Below are 19,397 nucleotides of genomic sequence, written 5' to 3' on the forward strand. Positions count from 1 at the left end.
GGAGGCCGACGCGGCGGGCACATCAGTCTGTGTACTCCGCGACAATAGAAAGAAGGACGGTGATGTCATCTGGTTTTCCCCCTGTAAGACAAGAATAAAGCAATTCCATCAAACCACAGCAGGTCATCTTATAACACGTGACATTCCCCCAAGGAAAGCTCTTTAAAAAAAATAGTTTATTTATTCAAAAGCTGTTTTGTGCAGGCAGAAGAATTCTGCTTCCTCCACCTCCTTTCCGAAGTGCAGCTGAGGGTGGCAATGAGGCTTACCACAGCAAAAGCACGCTCTCCTTTTAAGCTCTAGTGAGATCACAAACTACTAAAGGAGTACAGAACCTTGCACGTTGTTGTTGGATGTTAGAGCAGAAAGCCTGTTCATGTACTCAACAAAGAGCCACAACACCTGGCCTTGCTGTGTGACAAGCAAGCTGCAATAAGGAGTCGGTACTGCCTCAGGAATTTCTACTGTAAATCCAACGCCTCTTCAGCATCTTCTCCAGCACTCTGTTTCTCTGTAACTTTCTAAAAGCTACTTAACGTTTTTAATAATCACTTCTCAAACCTCAACAGGGAGAGCAGTACACTCAAATCCTACGGAAGCAGCTCGGAGAAGAGGAATTTCGTTATGTAGAAAGCTGAACCAGTCCTTAGGACCCAGGAGACCTGCAGTCTCATCACTGAATGATCAAGCTCCGTAGCAACTCAGAGGCCAAGCTTTGCAACTGTCCTCTCTGCCTTAAGGAAAGATGCTTAAGGGTCTTGCAGGAAATCCTGCCCTCCTGATACAGAGATAATGAGAACACCTTTACTGGCAGAATTAAATTTATTTATTTAAAAGGAAAAAAAAGAAAAGGAAAAAAGGAAGGTGCTTGACAGGACTCTGAACTCTGCCAGGTGTCAGCAACTTCCTAGAGCACAGGAAACAGAACCAACAGAGAGATCAGGACAAGGATGCTAATGGTACACGGGTCAGAATTTGAACCAAAAAAACCTCACAAACAAAGACTGGGCAGAATCTCAACTAAAAAGCACCAATAACAGAAGACCTTAAAAAAAACCCAAAACAACCCACAACAAAACCAACCACACCACAAAAACCAACCCTCACATACCACCACCCACACCCCCGAATCTAAGGAACAAGCCAAGTTCCGTTTCCCTAAGAGCCTGGAGATCCTGGGGCAGGCAGGATTCCTGGGGCAGGAGTGTACATATTAGGTAAAGAAAAAAAAAATATAAAAATCAGTGTGCTGTGTTCTCTGCGTCCCAGCCACCTCCCTGCAGGAGGGAGGGCCTGGCACGACCCACGTCAGGAGCTGGGTCCCTGCCAAAGCCGGTGCGCCGGATTGGCGCTCTGCTGCCAACCATGTTCCTCTACACTCCGTTTTCCTATCGGATTTTCCAACAACAGAACCTCACTCTGCTTAAGGCTTCTCAAGGACAGCAGGAGTAGGAGAAGGAGAGGAAAAACCAAGTCTTACCTCTCACATTCAATCCATTGTCACATGCAAACTGTGCAAACGGCGACATGTAAGTGGGATCATACGCCAGCTCGTGAGCTTGCTCCGCAATGCTTCTGGCAGTCTGCTGTATACTCTCGTAGTTGGAGTTCTAAATAATGACAAAAAAGAGTTTCATTGTACAGGAAAGCCTACAGGTAGCTGCTTTGCTGATGCATGTCAGTTTTGCAGATCCCTGACTGCAGACTCCTCTCACAGAGCAGGGCACTAGTTACCGCCTTCTCTTCCAACTGAGATGCTCACCATCTTGTAGGCTTTAAAAGTTTGGGTTAGAACTGCAAAGCTTCACAACTAAATCCAGACCTCTATTCCCTACCACCAGGTACAAGACTTGGTTTTGGAGGATTTACAGAATTTAGAAACTTAGAAGACTGATTTCTTCCTAAACAGTGTCACCTGAAGGAATCAGGATGTTTGAGCTACACCAGCAGTTCACACCAGGAACCATCCTTCCCTCACATGGAAGGCTCTGTGGGAGTAATGATGTTTTACCTCGAACAAGAGGTCTTACTTCTCTAAGCCTCTTACCCAAATCGACAAGAGCACGCTTGGGGAGAAGAGGCACATTAAAATTTAGATGAGAAAAAATTTATCCAGCAGGCAAACTTTCTACAGACTGCATTTTCAGTGCCAATTTTTTTCCGTTTCAGCAACTCTGCTGCTTTACTCCAAGACTTTTCTTACTCAAGCCAACATGACATGACAACCACCGCTCTCCGTTTGCAACTATTTTCAAATGCCCTGTCACTTCAGGAGTCCTCCCCGCAGTTCGGGGAATTCACAGGCATTTACACGATTTACTTTTGGCTCAACCTCAAAGGGAACTTCGGTGCCTTTCCCAAGCACACCAAAAGGTGGGGCTCAACTTTCTTCCACAAGAAAATTCAATCCCATTTTCTATTTCACAGCACAGCTACATGCTCTCGACTTCACACGGGAATATCGCACCGAGCAGAGAGGAGAGCAATGGTGGGGACTGCAGGGCAACACGAGTCTGCCTGCCGTGCAGAGGCCTCTCAGACATTTTGTCTGTAAGGACCCTTGTCTGTCTGACACCACCTTTCCGTTATGTAGCTGCAGGGTAAGAGCAGGCAAAACTTTTTAAAACCGCCCTGTAATTCCACACATTAACCTTATTTGCATTTCCTAACAAAACAGTTCCCTCAGGGAGGTTATACATATTGATACCTCCTCAGTACACTTTCCTTTCTTTAAGTAAATAGCCTTAAGCTAAATGTTCTCCTCCAAATTAAAATATTTTGATGGATTTTTACTATTTAAAAAGAACATTTGTGGCTGCTAACCTGAAAAAGTTGCTGGGAGGTTGGGTTTTTTTTGCATAACATTAAAAAATTTTCGGGCACGCGCAACCCACAATTCAGACAGCCCCTACTACTGTAGAATTACTGTTTTATTATCTTCGGAAAAGCTTCAAATTATTTTTAAGTATACAGCTCAGCTCCTTCACATAACCCATGAGAGAATGCTGGTGTATAATCTACAATGCAGATAAAATACAGCATGTGAGCAGCTGGCCACAGGCAGCGCCTGCTGTTGAACATCTCCCCCTTCCTCTCATCGCTCCTTAGTGACATGAGACCAGCTGCTACTGGGAAATTTATGCCCAATCTGCTGCTTCTGGATTCAGCCTTAGTGCAGATCCAAGAGAGAGCACTCTGGGGTCGATCTCCCTTTCTACTGCTCACCTGAGGCATAGCCTGAAAAGTTTCCAGGAGGCAGCACTTTGCAGTGGGTCTTTTACAGAGAATACAAAAGTTATGTGCATAAAAAGTAACGGTAGTAGCTAGGAGGGATAACCAGTGCAAAAGATGTGAGATGCAGAACACACAGACTTTACCTTCAGCTTTTTTAACTCCTGCAGAATCATGTAGTCAGGCATGTTGTCAAACAGTCCATCTGTTGCAGTCAAAATAATGTCTCCAAGTTGGACATCAAAAGAAGTACTATCAGCAGCATCGGGGCTGTGAAGACGACAGGGATGTTAGAGAAAAGGACTCCAGCTTTCACTAAGGCACCAAGCAACCCAACCTAGCACACGAACGGCTTCTGTAACTCACTACGCTTACACGTTTTTCTGCAAGAGAGAGAAATGATCACTGCCTGCGGAGCTGTCGCACCAGGACAGCTGGTCCAGAAAGCTGTAACAGAAGCATTGATTGCAAACAGGTAACATTGCAGCCGTTACACACAGGATTTGCATTTAAAATTCCCAGATGAACAATCCTGCAGCCTAATCTGCTTCACAAGTGTATCTCCATGGAAACCATGAAGTAGAATGGCAGGTCAAGGCTTTCTTCTCACTCATCTTAAACATGTAAGAGCTACACGTGAAAGGACAGTTTGTGACAGGAACAGCCCACACAGGTAAGGATTCCAAGTCGAGTCACTTTCTAAGGCAATGGAAAGTGAAACATGTCTGGATATCACTGCCAGGAGACCACAGCCGGTTGGTCTACTCACATCTAATACAAGACACAATACCAAGACAAGAAAATCTCCACTTTGGCCATCAATATTGCTGTAAAATCTGGTTCTCGGAAGCAGCACAATGGCAAACTCCTAATTTTTGAAGATCCTTCAGAGGTCTTTAGAAGGGAGAAACAGCTGCGTCCCATGCCATTTGGCTATGCCAAAAAGCGGGAGAGCTGCTTTGCTTAACTGATTTGAAGGTTAATAAGAGTGACGATTGCCTGCCTATATTCCCATATACAACCAAATTTAACATTTAACTGGGACAACAAATGAAAAAAGTACTGCAGCAGCACCCAGACAACACGCATGAGCACTAATTAACGTCAAGAACAGTGCAGAAACTAGCCAGAAAGCTATAATCATGATTCAGAACTGAAGTGTGGGAGCTCATTTATCTTGTGCTTTCCTTATTATGGGATGACTCAGATTACTTTGCCTTCCTGACTTCCACTGGACATCATCAATTATCCTTGTGCTTTTTGGGTTTTTTTGTCTTCTCATGGATGACACACAATCTCAGAAAAATTAAGATTTTACAGTTCTAGAATTTCAAACAATCATTTCTTTTTAGTCTAATAAAGAAGTTAGATAATAAAAGGTTTTAATTTCAGAGGTCTACCCAAGCTTCCTCTCTGCAGTCTGATGAAGTAATAAAACCACACACAAGAATGGTCAGGAGTTCCAACAACTTACCAACATTTTCAACAGGAGCCGCTTTGGCATTAAAAGTTATAACCCTTACAAGGCTTTAAATATCAAAGCTGATGCAGTAGCAAAAACTTAAAAGATGACTATTGCCTTCCCTGTATACTATGGTCACTCTCTGAAGGCCCCTTTATCATCCTTCTGTATTCAGGAGAGGCGTATCACTTTAATGAGTGTATAACCGTTGATTTGATATGATTTAATACATATTTGAAAGCTGATTTTTTTTTTTAATATTTTATTTTACTGGTGAGACTTCCCCAAGTCAGAGGATGGTCAGCCTGACATTCTTAGGAAAAAACACAAGCACAAGTCTGCCTTTGAAACAACTCATTTCTGTGAACAGATTGTCCTTTCCTAATACTCCCATTTCCCAGCTTGATGTTCCGCCAAACAGTTTTTTTGCTCGTTTTGGTCAAATACAATATGCTGCGGGAAACACAGCTCTTTGGAAACACAAGTCACAGTCACATGTCCCTCTGCTCTATTCTTCAAGCACTTGCTACCCCACTGCCAAAACATCTAAATTAGCGTCCTCCAAACCAGTCTCGAGAGAGCACAGGCAGGGACTGGGAACGAGAGCCGCTGATAAGACAAGCCACTAGGGCAGGATGGCCGCTGGGTACACCAGCTGCACTCCTGCTGCAGCAGCTTTACTGAGTAACGTCCTTCCATGGATCAGAACACGCCACAGACCATGGGAATACTCCATCACGAATGAACAATCAATAGCCTAATGAATTCTGTGCAATGGGACCGTCCAACAGCGTACAAAATCTGTTAGGTACAAGGTAAGAAACGTTCATGCCCCCTGCAGGCAGGGGGGCAGGTGTAAGATCTTTTCATCAGGTACATGCTTAAATCCCCCACGCTACGCTGCACTATACAAGGAGCACTGTAGCAGCAAAGCTGCAGCCTTCTGGGAGCTGCTGACACACACAGATTGAAAATTTAAGATTCTCTCCCATCTTACCTGTCACTTAAGACAACTCCTTCTGCTTCTGGTGGAGCTATTGACAGCTGGAACGGAGTGTTGAAGTAATGCTGTTGCTCATCAGACCGATGTACTACTTCTCCTCCTCTGACTACCAAAAACCCAGAATCTCCCAAGTTGGCTGTATGTAAACGATGACTTGTTCTGTCCAGAACTACTATGCAAGCTGTACTGCTTCCTGGAAGCAAACAGAACACAATCACTGGAGTGAGCCTTACAGAAACTGTTCACTCTTTCACCGATTTGATTCAAAGTCCAATTATTCAAACAGTTATCAAAGCTTACAAATCAGGAGAAATGGAAATACTCAATAATACCAAAATTAACATACATCAAAACCAGCAAAATGCTATCAATCTGTCCAAGACAAACTATGATTTATTTTTTTATAGAACTTACTTTTCCTGCTTTGATTTTCGTAAACACATTATGCTGACAAATACCTGTATTGTTCCACTTTATTTACAGTTTTCCATCCCAACATGTCAGCACATTCTGCTATAGGACTGGATTTACAGAAGTCACATAAAATACTGAAATTCCGAAATCATTGAGCTAATAGAATTCCAGTAGCATCCATACAATGCTAGGTGCTCTCCACGCAGTTTTACTCATCAGCTGTAAATACACCACACCAAGTAAAGAACTGCTTGCAATTAAGTATTAGGTATTATCGCATTGCTCTTGTCACAGAGTATTAAAATGCTCTTCCTCACAGCATGGCTCTGTAGAGCTATCTTCATGTTTTAAAAAATAATAATCCTGTCACATCTGCAGAATACTAACTTCATAAGTTTAAAGAAAATATGTTTCGGAGACAAATACTAATCCAGATTAAAGTCAGACAGGACGGAAACATTATCTACTTGTCAACAATGCTCAGAACTATCCCAGCCATGCTTGAAGGCACTGAGGAATTCTTGATTCATTCACTGGGGAGTAGCCACCAACTGTGCTTGGTTGCAAGCCACAAAAGCAACTGTGTTGGAAAGACACTCATCCACAGACTAAGTCCTTCACAGCAAGCAGCAATCAATTTCTGCAAATGAGAGAGCACATCCACCTCAAGAACTTTCACTGCTGCAGAGGGTGAAATACAGCTAAGGCATTTCTTCTTGACCTCTGCCTCCAGCAGAAGTCCCCGTTTCACCAGCTGGTGAACAGTCTTCATCTTCTATCCTAATGTTCTTCCAGCAGAAGTTTCCAAACACAGCTACACGCTGGACAAACCACAACCTTGCACGAGCTAAACTTACAATCAAGCGTGCCAGGGCAGAAGTCCGGCTGCCTCTAGGCATCACCTATTCCACGCGTTTCCCTTTCTTACACTGGGAGCTTCCTGCAAAACACCTCACTTTGTTTGTCCTCTAGTGAATATACAGGACCTTCTCCACTCTTAGTGAATGGTAAGACAACACAGTACCTTGGGAAAAACTCAGATTTTTACATGTAACAGCATCCAAGACTGTTCTGCAATACTAGGATAGTGTTCAAATAAACGGCACAGTTTCCTCCCACTTCAGTTTTATTTTAAAATATTTGCTAGATTCAATTCTGATGAACTAAATACCAAGACTTAGAGCACAACAGCAAGGAAAAGTTATTGCCTAATGAATCCTCCTTAATGAAGTCCTCTCCCTTCACTTTATTTTAAATAAACTCTAAATGTTCATTGCTACGGTAATTCCAGGCTTTTATTTCTACTTCTAAAAATACTGTTCTCGGTTAAAGGAGAAGCACTAAGGATCATTAGTTTCAAATCCCAACTCCATTAGCAGAGCGTAACTAGGCGGCCATGTGTGGAATGCAGATCTTGTGACTCAGCACACGCTGCTTTTCAGAATCCGAAAGGTCAATCCAAGCAGGGCTGCCTCCGTCTACAAAGCCGTTGGGAGACCTCTCACCAGTGGCCCACTCTGTAGATCACTTACAGCCGCATCTGCTTTGCACAAGTGAGCACCACTAAACACACAAAATCCTCATGTAATTACCCACCACTGCTATTTTAGTGATACTTAAGGTCACTTCTGAGGTTTGAACCTATTCTTTAGGCGCATAATGCAAGAACATCTGTTCCCAAGCTCAGCAGACAGGTTAAATATAGCCTACGCAGCACTCTTCTGGCACAGGAGTTTAAGGTCAGGTGAGAAGCACACATATCATGCAGGGTAACACTTTCTTGGTGCATAAGAGGTCACATGGCTTTTAGAAAAGTATTCTGTTTTCAAGGTTGTCAGAGAGGCCACATTTGGCCTCAGCTATCTGCTCACCATTTCCAGAGCAGCTGGATGCCCTGTCTAAAATCAACTTTGACACAGAATACGCGAAGCATCTACTTGAGTTCACTTCCAAAAAAATCTGTAATGAATCCCCCACAAAGAACTATAAAATTAATATATGTTACCAGTGATGGCCTGACATAAGCTACTTAAGTCAACTGATTAGGTTTAAAGTTAATTGGACATAAAAGGCAACGGGAGCAGTAAGGCAAGGAACAAGCAGAACTGCATTCAACTATCATCAAAACGTGTTTTTGCTTGCGTAGCTGAAGGAAAAAACCCCAAGCAGCCCTGAAGAGTTTTCAACAGAGAACAGTTATTTACACACACGGAACAAAGAACGAGCGCGCATGCCGCAGCGTATTCTCCTGCTGAACTCATTTTGCAAACTCTCTGCAAGCACGAGTGGATTACCACCCTTCACACACAACAGCAGTTTGCCTTTTGGTTTTTAATACACAAGCAAACATTCCCTGCATTACTGGATGAATCAAGATTTTAAACATACAAGAGAAAACAAGGTTGCTATCAAGACAATTACATTCCTACGGGGTTTTTTTTTTGTTCATTAAGAGAAGGTAACTGCCCACAAATTTGCTGTAGAAGCTGACAACAGATTTAAGTAACCCCGCCTAAGCACGTGTCTAGATAACATACAATACAGATCCAGTTTATATATTTTTTTGCTCTTACCAAGCAAAGGTACTTTGTTCTGCAGCAGCTCACAGTAACCTGCTGTGAGAATCCCAACAGGATTACTCGGTACAAACCGTCCTTCTTTTACTAAACGTTCGCATGTTCGCATTAGAGTCCCTGAGAACTGAGAGGGGTCGACCCCATAGTCTCTCCAGCCACCTACGCCATCCGCTACCCCTAGAAGAAAACAGAAAACACCAGTTAGATGAACAGAAATGGTTTCCAAAAGAAGGTTTTTAATTTATGACATGTCTTAAGATATTCAGTAACTAAAAAGTAGTACACAGTCCCTGCTTGAAAAAACATTTTTGATTAAGGAATAAAAATTTCTGAGCAATTACAAAGATAACTTCTGACATAAGCCCCTAGACAAATCTCTAAATATAATCTGAATTGCTGAAGAGAAGGTAAAAGTCTAATGCTGTAGTCTAATGCTTACAGTCTAAAACTCTGTAAGGAGGCCAACTTCACTTGAGAACAACTAATGGGGAATCTGGGGGGGGAAGGAAGAGGATTCAATCACAACCTTTGAGTAGCCCATTAAAAACGAAGAAGAGTTTTTATTAGTTTTAAATATGAAGGTTGTTGAGATTTTAAGACAGACAGAACTTGTAAAGAAACCCTTCCCCACTATTCACCAGCCCAAAGGTTTTTCTCAAGCTACTTGCTCACATGAAGGATAATCCTTTCCATTTGGTAATATCAATTCCTGTAGAAACTAAACTTCCATTTAAAAAGCGTGTTCAAAAAACCACGTAACCAACAAGATGCTGGGCTCTACCCCTGCAAGGATAGTTTGTTGCTTACAGCTTCAGCCAAGCAGGAGAACAAAAACTGACAACGATCCAGTCAATTTTCATTCAGTTATTCAAAACAACTTTGATAGCAGAAAATTAAGGCAATTCTGCTACAGCTTGGGAAGCTTTTGAGCAACCGCAGAGGCAAACAGCAAAGATGCACCTAGAAAAGGAGGGCGGTCAGAGGGAGACAAGCAGCAGATGAGATATTCTGCTGCCCCCTTGGCTGAAGTATTTTGAACTCCCTCAATTGGCTTTAACGATAAAATTAAATACTGTCCAAAGGGGCTATTTATGAGATAAAAACATTCCTACTTGGAAATTTTTCCAAAATCCTTTTGCTCCTCAGCATGTAAGGCACTAACCATTTCAAGCACAGGTTTCTGTAACGTAACACAGCTAACTAAAATACTATGTTCACGATAAAAGCACAAAGAGCCAAGTTCAGAGCTCAGGCTGTGCTGAGCAACAACAGCCTCCTGAGAAAAAAAAGTCGCTATTAGCCAAGGCATGAAAATTTTCCTGAGAAAGGAAAACTCCATTTGCCTCATGTACAAACGCCCTTCACACGGGACACCATCTGAAACCGAGACGGAAGGTTTAGAGCTGACCTTGGCACGAACCATAATCTGACAGGAGGTTATAGCCAGATTCTGAACAGCCTATCAACATTAATCAGATTTCTCCCAAAAATAGTGCACAACCTTTTCGACACCTGCTTTGGCCGCTCGCTTTCTCAGAAGAATGCTACAGGAAGGCAGATCCCTGTGTTCATCTCCTCAGACCAGGCTTTAGGAAGCAGCTCACGAAAAAGCAACCCCGGCGTTCTCAGAAACGCTTTTTCTGGTTTCTTCAAGAACAAACTAATCCTCTCTTCACTGGGCTCACAACTTCAAGCTAATACTGGATTGACTCTTTGCTTTCTGCTGCTATGCAGACAAGTCTAGAATAAGAGATTATTAAGAAAAAGTTCTAGATATACAACTTGAAATAGAAACTAAGCTGCAGTTCGGATTATGACACTTGCTTTACATGAAGTTACCAGATGAGCGGCTTTTTTCCCTTTCAGATGAACTCGATCCAGGAGTACTTTTGCCAGGTGAATACAGCATCGCTTCACTGCCAACAGGGTTAATGCCATGAAAAGATGATTCTGCGACAAGTACTGCCCAAAGCTTTTGGCTCCTAAGGCAGTGACAAAACGCGCTCACCAGAAGTTATCGAGCTCCCTCAAGCGATCCGTAAACCATTTTTGCATTAGTCTTCTTGGGAAATACATAAACAGAAACACTACAGCACTAGTACACAGTACAAGAAAGCCATCATAGCAAGCACCTGAAAAGGTTAATTATCAAAAACCTATTTCAATTTTTAAAGCAAAAATACGAGCATGCCACTGGATTTTCTTTGCTCACTTCTTCCTCCAGGCAGGAAATCTGAATCTGTCATCATGGCAGCACACTTCATGCTCCATCTTGAGCAATGAAATGGCTTTGTCCGTCTGCCTTTGTCTGCTTTCTGCAAGCTATAAACAGCTGTAAGAACATTCTGCCAGTGCCTTCCAAAACAATCCTCCTCTAGGCAGCCCCCGAGCAGGCCCTCTGCCTTCACTTTGTACCACACTTGAGAGAACAGACTGCCTGCTTAAGGATCGAGATGACAATCCTGTGTTCCTTCTCCGTCGCTGGCACAGGAGCAAACTGGACCGTGGCGCGTGCACGAGCAGGCCCCAGAGGATGCTTTCACTGGAACAGCTCCACAACATCTCACCAGCTCACCAGCTCATGGATCACCACAGGCATCTATTTCTTGTCCTTGCCCAAAACAGACAATGTGGGGTTTCTTGGTCTGAGTTGTTGGGTTGTTTGGGGTTTTTTTCACCTTTTTCCTTTTTTTTTTTTTTTAAACTGCATCTCTGAAAGACAATAGGTCAGTTCATTTAGCTTAAGCTAAATGACCTTGTTGGCTCCCAAAGCATGGTTCATGAACACTGGCAGAGCAGTCAAACGCTTCCTCCCACTCTGGCACAGTCAGGAATGACTGCTGCCATTGATTAATGGCAGTCACCAGGCAAAGCACATTCAAGAAGCCCTACACCACAACTATGCCACCAAGAAAACATCCACCTTGATTGTTTTTGTCTTAAAAAGATTCTGACATTCCCTAAGATCTTTAGCAATCCTGTCCTACCTTCAGCATGGTTTTAAAATAAAACCAGTACCTTTACATTCTACATTATCAACATAAACTGAACAGTTTTATGGGAAAAGAATATGTGATTTTGAAACAGACTGGACAAATCACTACTGAAACAGATGAAAAGTAAATGAGAATAAAGCTTAAAAATACTTTGTGATATTTGATATACAGCAAACAAGGAGCAAAGCTATTTGTGAGGTACTTCAAACTCCAGAATTAGCAAGAACTGAAAAGCCAGCTCATAAAATTGGACTAATTTCTATGTAATTGCATGTTTTCCCCTCTGCCACCAAAGGAAAATTCAAAGGTACTGCTATTGGCAGTATCACTGCCAAGCTCTGTTCATTTATATTATCTTTGTTTTCATCTAAAAAAAAACAAACCTGTAAATATTGCAAATAACTATTGTTTTAAAAAGAGAAAAGATTACTTAGGTTTTAATTTTCTCACATTTCACCATAAAACATTAAATATTGTCTTCCTGTATCCACCATTTAACTTAAACTAACCACCTCACGAAATAGGAATACCAGGACATTTAAGACCAACTGCATAGCTGAGAAAAATTGCTGAAATTGAACTGTACACAATCCTTGCTTTTTTCTAAACTATTCGGAAAATCATAAAATTTTATAGAAAGAATATTTCTTTGGATATTGCCCATTCAAGCCTACGTAGAAATCACACAAATGTGTACACGACTTCATGAAATGCCTGTGGCTAGATGAACAACTACTGTAAATAAAGCAATTGAAAATTTCACAATAAATTATTTCCAAAGAATAAATGCTTCTCCAGTATTAAACTATATTACAGAGACCTCTCAGAATCGTTGAGAGTTAATACTCCCCTACATTGCCTTCTGCTGGAAAACACACAAATACTACTGCCAGATTAAATACTCGCTGCATGTGTCAGTCCAAAAACTGGCTCTTTCTAACTCCTTAAAGCTTCAGCGCATCAGGACCTCTCGGGGACAGACAGCTGCCACCGAGCTTCACGACAAAGCACAAGGGACTGACGCTGCAGTGCTGAAACCGAGCGAGCGAAGACACTGCCACTGAAACTTGCTAAGATTTATTTCAAAATGCTAAAAGCACCTGGGGTAAAATACTAGTTGAAATGCAGATGTAAAGCTGGTTTGGTTGCCAACACGTAAGTTTAAGTGCAGAAGCTCGGGGAACAGCCAGCCGGTGCTGAGACTAGTAACACGTGCTTGTCACCGCACTCTTCTGTATCCAGCTGTTCCATCTAGGCAGAGCAAACAAAAACTAAACAGGCTTAAAGTTCTGAACAAAACCACTATATTAATCCAACCCTGTTTAATATAAACGGCATTATGAGTAGCAGTTCTGGCTAGCCGGCAAACTAACATGCTCGTGGTCAGAGCCCAAAAGCATCACCCTGCCCAAAAAATGTCTTGAGGGATGGATATTTGCAAGCATTGCATCAGGTAAGAGGAATAATCACACACAGAAGCACCAGGCAGGCACAAGGGTGCCAGCAGGAATTGCTTCTGCATGCAACCACATTAACTTTGTAAGGTAGTCCACACATCCTATGGAACTTTAAATTTCTTGGGATCCTTACCTGAATTAGCAATGAATCACAGATAAAAGAACATCAAAAGGATATATTTGAACTTATTTTGCATCAAACACAGAAGAAAGGCTAAAATGATAACAACATGCAACCTGTTGCACTACACAAGTTTGAAAGACGGCACCTAATATTTGTCAACATGTTGGAATGGAGATAAAGCGATAAGATTCCTTGTTTTATCAGCAACGAGATAAATCACACACCTAGATGGGTTCTCCATCCAAAGCCAGTCACACGCTCAGAGCCAGCACTAACTCTCCTAGCAGCGTGTACAGGATCACAATGTTTATAGCCAAATGGCACCCACTTCCCTCACCAGGTTCTGACAAAGAAACAACAGGGTTAAATACAAATCCCTGAAGGCAGATTGTGTGTGACCGATAACTAGTCACAAAAGGAAAGGTTACTTATCCACTCCGTGCGTTTTAAAAGTTACAGTAGACCTTAAACTACCCTTGCATGAAATAGAAAGGTACTGGAAGAATAACTGGCCGAGTGATAGTAAGGAACAAAAAGCCAGAGGCAAAGTGAGAGACGATGTTGAAGAACAAACTGAAGCAGAAACAAGGAATGGAAAACATTACATTTTGCATCTACTTCCAGGAAAAAGCAGCAGTTCCTTATATCTTCCCCCCCACACCCCGCTACAATACACTGTTGTTCCTGAAACAGGTTTTTACCAGATAGATCTCTTACCTATTTCATTGAAGCCTGAGAAATTGCTCAGTGGATTTTGGGAGCCACAGGAGAACACTACTATTCATCTGTGAGAGTTTTGTAAAAACTTCCCTATGCAGTCATAACTATCGAATCTCTCAAGGTGTTGAGCAATCCTGGAACTTATTTTCTCAGCTGAACTGCTCCTGGTGGTTGGCACTTCAGGGAGGACTGGTGCTGTAGAACAGACACCAGCCTCGCTGCACCGAAATCACCCACAGCCTGAACAGTCTCGGGCTCACAACGTTACTAGCACGGATGAACCACAGTGAACAGCAGGAGATTTCTGCAACACAGGTATGATCAACATCGCACCTACCGACCTGGGTTCAGCTTTGCTTGTTTCCTTCTGTGATTTCTGATAGAACCTGGGTTCTGTTGAAGCCAAGATCTGCGTATGAACGGAAAATTGCCCACTATCGACAAGTATCAATAGCACTTACAATTAAGTTCACTTAAGTTGTGAACTTAAGTTCACAACTGATCAGAATAGTTGTAAGCAACGCCCTTCCAGAAACTGTGGTAAAGATGAATAACTGGGGTTTAGTTTCATTCTCAAAGAGAACTGCCACATTTCCAAGTGGTTACTTAAGAAAAGCTCTGCTGACATTTGGATTAGCTGTATTGACAAGAATGTCAGTGAATATGATTGTTAATGGAGATATTTCTCAATAATCTGTAGTTTCTCTACAACTGACAGTACTTATGCTCCCTTTAATTGGGTCTATTGCAGACTAAGACACACACACAAATTTTTTGGAATCACTGATTGCTCCCTTTAAGATGTCCCGAGTTCTCCCAATAGAGCAGGTAAAAGGCTACTCTGAAGCAACCAGATGACTTATCTCCTTTAGTGTGATAAATTGTGATAAGGCAGCAACCTTTTTAGTAGGTATGATACCAAATAAACCACTTAACATCATCTTATATGACCTTCAGACATCAAAGAAAGAATCCCTTCCTCCTCTATAGCTGCCAGAACAACCTTGACATTTCATCTGCAAATCCTTTTACGTTCTGTAGTTTACTTTTCTCGACAACAGTGAGACTAACGATGTTCCAGGGGCTTTGTCACGCTGAGTTTTACATACCTCCTATGCAGGCTGCTGACAAACTTAGTTTTCAAGTAAAGTGCAATTCCTTTTGGGTTAGAGTAGCTGCCCTACAATACCACTCCCTCTCAAAAACAAAGAAAAAAAAATTAAAATTGAGATTTGCAGCAGAGAACAGTTGCCAAATTTTAACTTTGCAGTGGACAAACAGTACCCTGCTGCCAAACAGTTTTTTCCTACTACTGCTGGGGGACAGAAATAGTTTGGAAGACTAGTCAAGTCACACTGGCTACACCCAAACTTCTACCCAGCACAGACACTGTACAAGTGATGCTGTCACGGGATGCGCACTGGTTGCTGTAATGTTTCAATAATGAGTCACACAACAGCTTGGAAAATCCATAAAAAAATAGGAAAGACATCAGGAGCCAGATAAGGCAGGAATAAGCAAGAAAAGGCAGATCCAAACAAAAGAGAAAATCACCAGCGGGAGACTTCTCAAAATGTATAAACAAGCTTCGATGTTTAGTTCTGTTAAATAAATGAAATGTTTATAGAAAGTGTTTAAGTACATTTTTTAAATTTTGCTTCCTATGCACCAAAATTCTATTCCTATGCTAAACAGAAAATACAAAGGTGTCAGTTTCCAAAGAGTTTTTTTCAGCTTTAAAAAAACATTTCTGTCCTTTTAAGTTACAAAAGTATGCATAAAGAGGTATATAAGTGTCTACCAAGTCTCAAGAAGATATGTGAATATTCTGAGGAACTGGAAAGTCAAGATACTGACAGTGAACAGACAAAAAGGTACAATATAGTACAAGCAGCAGCAAAAAGGAAACATGGGCCTGAATCATAAAGCTCTAGAGATTAATACTAGTAGTAAAGCCACTTCCTTTTCTCAGAGTGATCCCAAAGGAAATACTCTGGTTTTGAGTTTCTTGTTTCTCCCTGTGCTCAGGATGGGAAGAAAGCATGCAAATTTAACAGGCACATACCAGAGAGAAGTAAAAATAAGAGACAAAAACTCCAAGGATTCAAGTATACCAGTAACAGGCCTTATTAAGCCTTTAACAACTATGGGAGGGCTGGAAATAACATGAATCTTCATAAGCTTTCTGTTAATCCTACTACGAAAGGATAAAGCATGGACTAGAAGACACTGTTAAATGTTCAGCCTTAAGACTATACAGTATACACACAACAAAAGAAGCGTTTAGCATTTTTCTATCTGCTATAAACACCCTGCCTAGTCAACTTCTGCTTGACCTAAGAAAATGAATCCCCAAGCACTCATGCCAAATGGCTGGGAGTAGCTCTTTCACTACTACACCGCACCCATACCCATCCCACACAGGCATGCTTCCCATATATTTGTTTTAGAAAAGACTGGCACAGAAGAATTTCAAATTAATTATCTGGCATGCTTTGTCACTGATGACTCCTAGGGCAGACTAACTCTTAAGTGATACACTCGAAATTTACTGTTCTCTAAAAGCACTCTTACTGCGTCTAGCGTTCACTTCACCTAAAACCACACGAGCCTCTTCATTAAACTAATACCGAAAACGAAGGCTGAAAAGCAACAGTTCAGCTCAGCCAGTTTTGTTGAGGTGCAGTTAGGCAGATACTGAGTTGGTACAAAATTAATGAGGGTCTTTAAAAAACAGGTACAGAACCTCAGCTTTGTGATGAGAGTAAGAGGAATTGAGGGCACGAAAACATTGGTGCTGAAACTTCTTGCAGCAGTGTAGAAGAGTTGGTTGAGAAAGGGAAAGCAGAGATGACTGTAGTAGCAGAAACAAGGAGAAACTACTAAGTCTGTAAACTTAAGAACTAGGGAGGAAGAAAAAACATGGAGTTAGACTGAGCGTTACTGTTTGCAGAATGCACAGTGGTCTTGGATTTTTTGGTATGTATATTAGAAAAGCAATAAACTACTAACATGAGAATAGCTTTACAGGGAAAAAAACAATACCAAAACCAACAGCTTTTCTATTTAAATTATTTTCTTCTTGGTACTTAAGACATCCTGGTCTAATGCCTTCTCTGCCGTTTGATCCTTAAGTGGGGTTACAGTTCTGTTTGTTTTCAAGTTGCCATGAAAATTAACGCAAAGAACAACTTAGAAATGCAATTCTCTGTTGATTCCAGCAGGAAGACAAGACAAGCTGTAGGTCCACATATGGTAACTACCAAAAAAATCCTAAACATCATCAAACGAGTCTAAATCCACCCACTTCCCCATGCAAAGAGTCCACCTAAGTGAAGCAGATTCTGCATTTCTCTTACGGGCAAATACCGACTGCTCAGTTATTTATCAGTGCTGGCCCAGCATGAACTTTAAAGGCAGCCAGCCTTAGTCACATGGTAAGTAAGGTTGTCCAACAGCTAATTCTAACAGAAAAGAGTTTCTCTGGAACACGCACAACAGAAAAGATGCAGAGTACCTAAAACACATTGACTAGTTTTCCACATCTCCTTGAAAGCTGTAGCATCACCCTTAGAGTAACAGCTCCCTGGAGTACCATCAGCAATACTGTTACCTAGCACCAAGTTTGAGCTTCCTGAAAAAATGTCTCAGCTATATTAAACGGTAACCGAGTCATAATGACAGCACCAAATTGAGAAGAATCACCAAGCCCTGCCACATCATGAGATACTGCAGTGCAATCCCACCAGTTTTAAATTAAAAAAAACATACACCACAACAAAAAGCAAACCAGGGACAGAGAGGAGGAAGCTTTTTTTTTAATGTCAAAGTTTTGGTGAAAATTTACTTCTGTCAGTTGCTCAAAGACTAACTTTTGCAGTGCCAGTTACCCAAATTCAACCTTGATGACACAGGAAAAAGGTCAGGTGCTCCTAAAAGCAATGCTGCTCATAAACTGAAGATCCCTGAAGATCCCATTGATTATCTACAATTATTCACTACCTCTAGAATTTGAACCCTTAAGATTAATTTTGCACATGAATCCAAACCAGAGAGCGTAATCAGGAGAGAACAAACACTGAAACTGAAGTTTGACATTTGAAACCAGTCTCAATGTCACTTTGCCTTTCACTTGACAAGGACGCAGCACACGCGAAAATCAGGAAGTGTCTGTTCCAACGATCCTTTATGTGGAAATACAACACATACACACAGGCCTCGGTTAGGTTTTACGCTGAAACGCACTACAAGTTGTTTCTCTGGCTTTCGGAGCCACTAAGCCTTCCAGGTAGCCACAGGTGACCGCCAAGGCCTCTCAAAGGCGGGCTGCGTGAGGTGGGCGTCGCGCTGCAGCAAAAAGCACGAAAGCTTTCTTTTGAAACAAAAAAAAAAAAAAAAAAAAAAAAAACCCACCACCAACAAAGAGAGAACTCAGGCTGACATTTAGAAGCAGAACCGGCTCCTTTGTCTGCGACCGGAGGCTGAGCTGCCTCGCCATGTGCGGCTCCACGAGGGCAAGTCGCGACACCGACGCCACAGCCCCCGAATCCCCTCGCCAGCACTTACCGAGCACGTCTGCCGACCGGTGCCGCGCCACGAAGCAGGCGTCATCCCCGTAGCACATGCCTTTCTTGAGGATGCCCTTGCGGAAATCCTTGCCGAAGCCACAGCTGGCTGTCACCAGGCTGTAGTCACGGGAGTCAGTCTGCGAGAGGCCGCCCAGGACTGCCCGGGCCACCAGCCTGCCATAGGAGAGCACCGAGAACATGGCGTGGGGCGCCCAGCAGCCCAGCGCCAGGAACGCGGGGAGCCACCGGCGCAGCCGCCTCCTGACCTGCGAGCGCCCGCCGCAGGGCGCCAGCCTTCCGCCGGCCGGCTGGCTCGCCTCAGCCTCAGCCCCCGCCGGCCCGCGCTGCCGCTCCCCGGCCGGGCCCCTCACCGCGGCGGGCCGGCTCCGGCTCCCGCCCGCGCCGCACCTCACGCCCCGCGCGCCGGCCCCTCACGGCCGAGCTGCCGGCAGCACCCCTGCCTTCCGCACCACCCCCCCCGCGAGGGGGGCTCCTGCTCCGCCTCCCCGGCCGGCCGGCGCTGCCCCGCGAAGGCTCCCGACTGCCCTGCCCGCCGCGCCGCGGGGTGGCCCGGTCAGAGCCGGCACTGCCCGCTGCGCCGCCCCCGCGCCCCGCCGGCCGCAGCCGCCGCCATCTTCGCCGCGCGTGCTGAGGCCCCGGCGCTCGGCACAGCGAGCCAGCGGGCGGGCGGCGAGGTCAGCCCCGCCCCGCCCCAGCGCGCGTGCGCGGCGGCCAGCGGCCGCCCCCCCATTGGCTCCCCGCCGCGCCTCATTTGCATGTTGCGGGACAATAACAGCGGCGGCTCCCGGCAGCCCCCGCGGCGGCGATGCGGCACGGCGCGGCCGG

The 19,397-nt window shown here is 43.5% G+C and overlaps 1 protein-coding gene across 1 annotated transcript; it reads right to left on the reverse strand.

The window, feature by feature from the left end:
• Nucleotides 1–6: 6 nt before the first annotated feature.
• PPTC7 (protein phosphatase targeting COQ7) lies at nt 7–18,779 on the reverse strand. Its single transcript, XM_009992537.2, has 6 exons — nt 18,550–18,779; nt 8,684–8,863; nt 5,691–5,889; nt 3,378–3,501; nt 1,481–1,610; nt 7–81 (listed from the first exon to the last, which is right to left on the reverse strand). The coding sequence occupies exons 1-6, from the start codon at nt 18,749–18,751 to the stop codon at nt 23–25; spliced, it is 894 nt and encodes a 297-aa protein (XP_009990839.2). The 5' UTR covers nt 18,752–18,779; the 3' UTR covers nt 7–22.
• Between the last annotated feature and the right edge of the window lie 618 nt (nt 18,780–19,397).

Source organism: Tauraco erythrolophus, chromosome 19 (genome assembly GCF_009769465.1).
Source record: "Tauraco erythrolophus isolate bTauEry1 chromosome 19, bTauEry1.pri, whole genome shotgun sequence".
NCBI lineage: Eukaryota > Metazoa > Chordata > Aves > Musophagiformes > Musophagidae > Tauraco > Tauraco erythrolophus.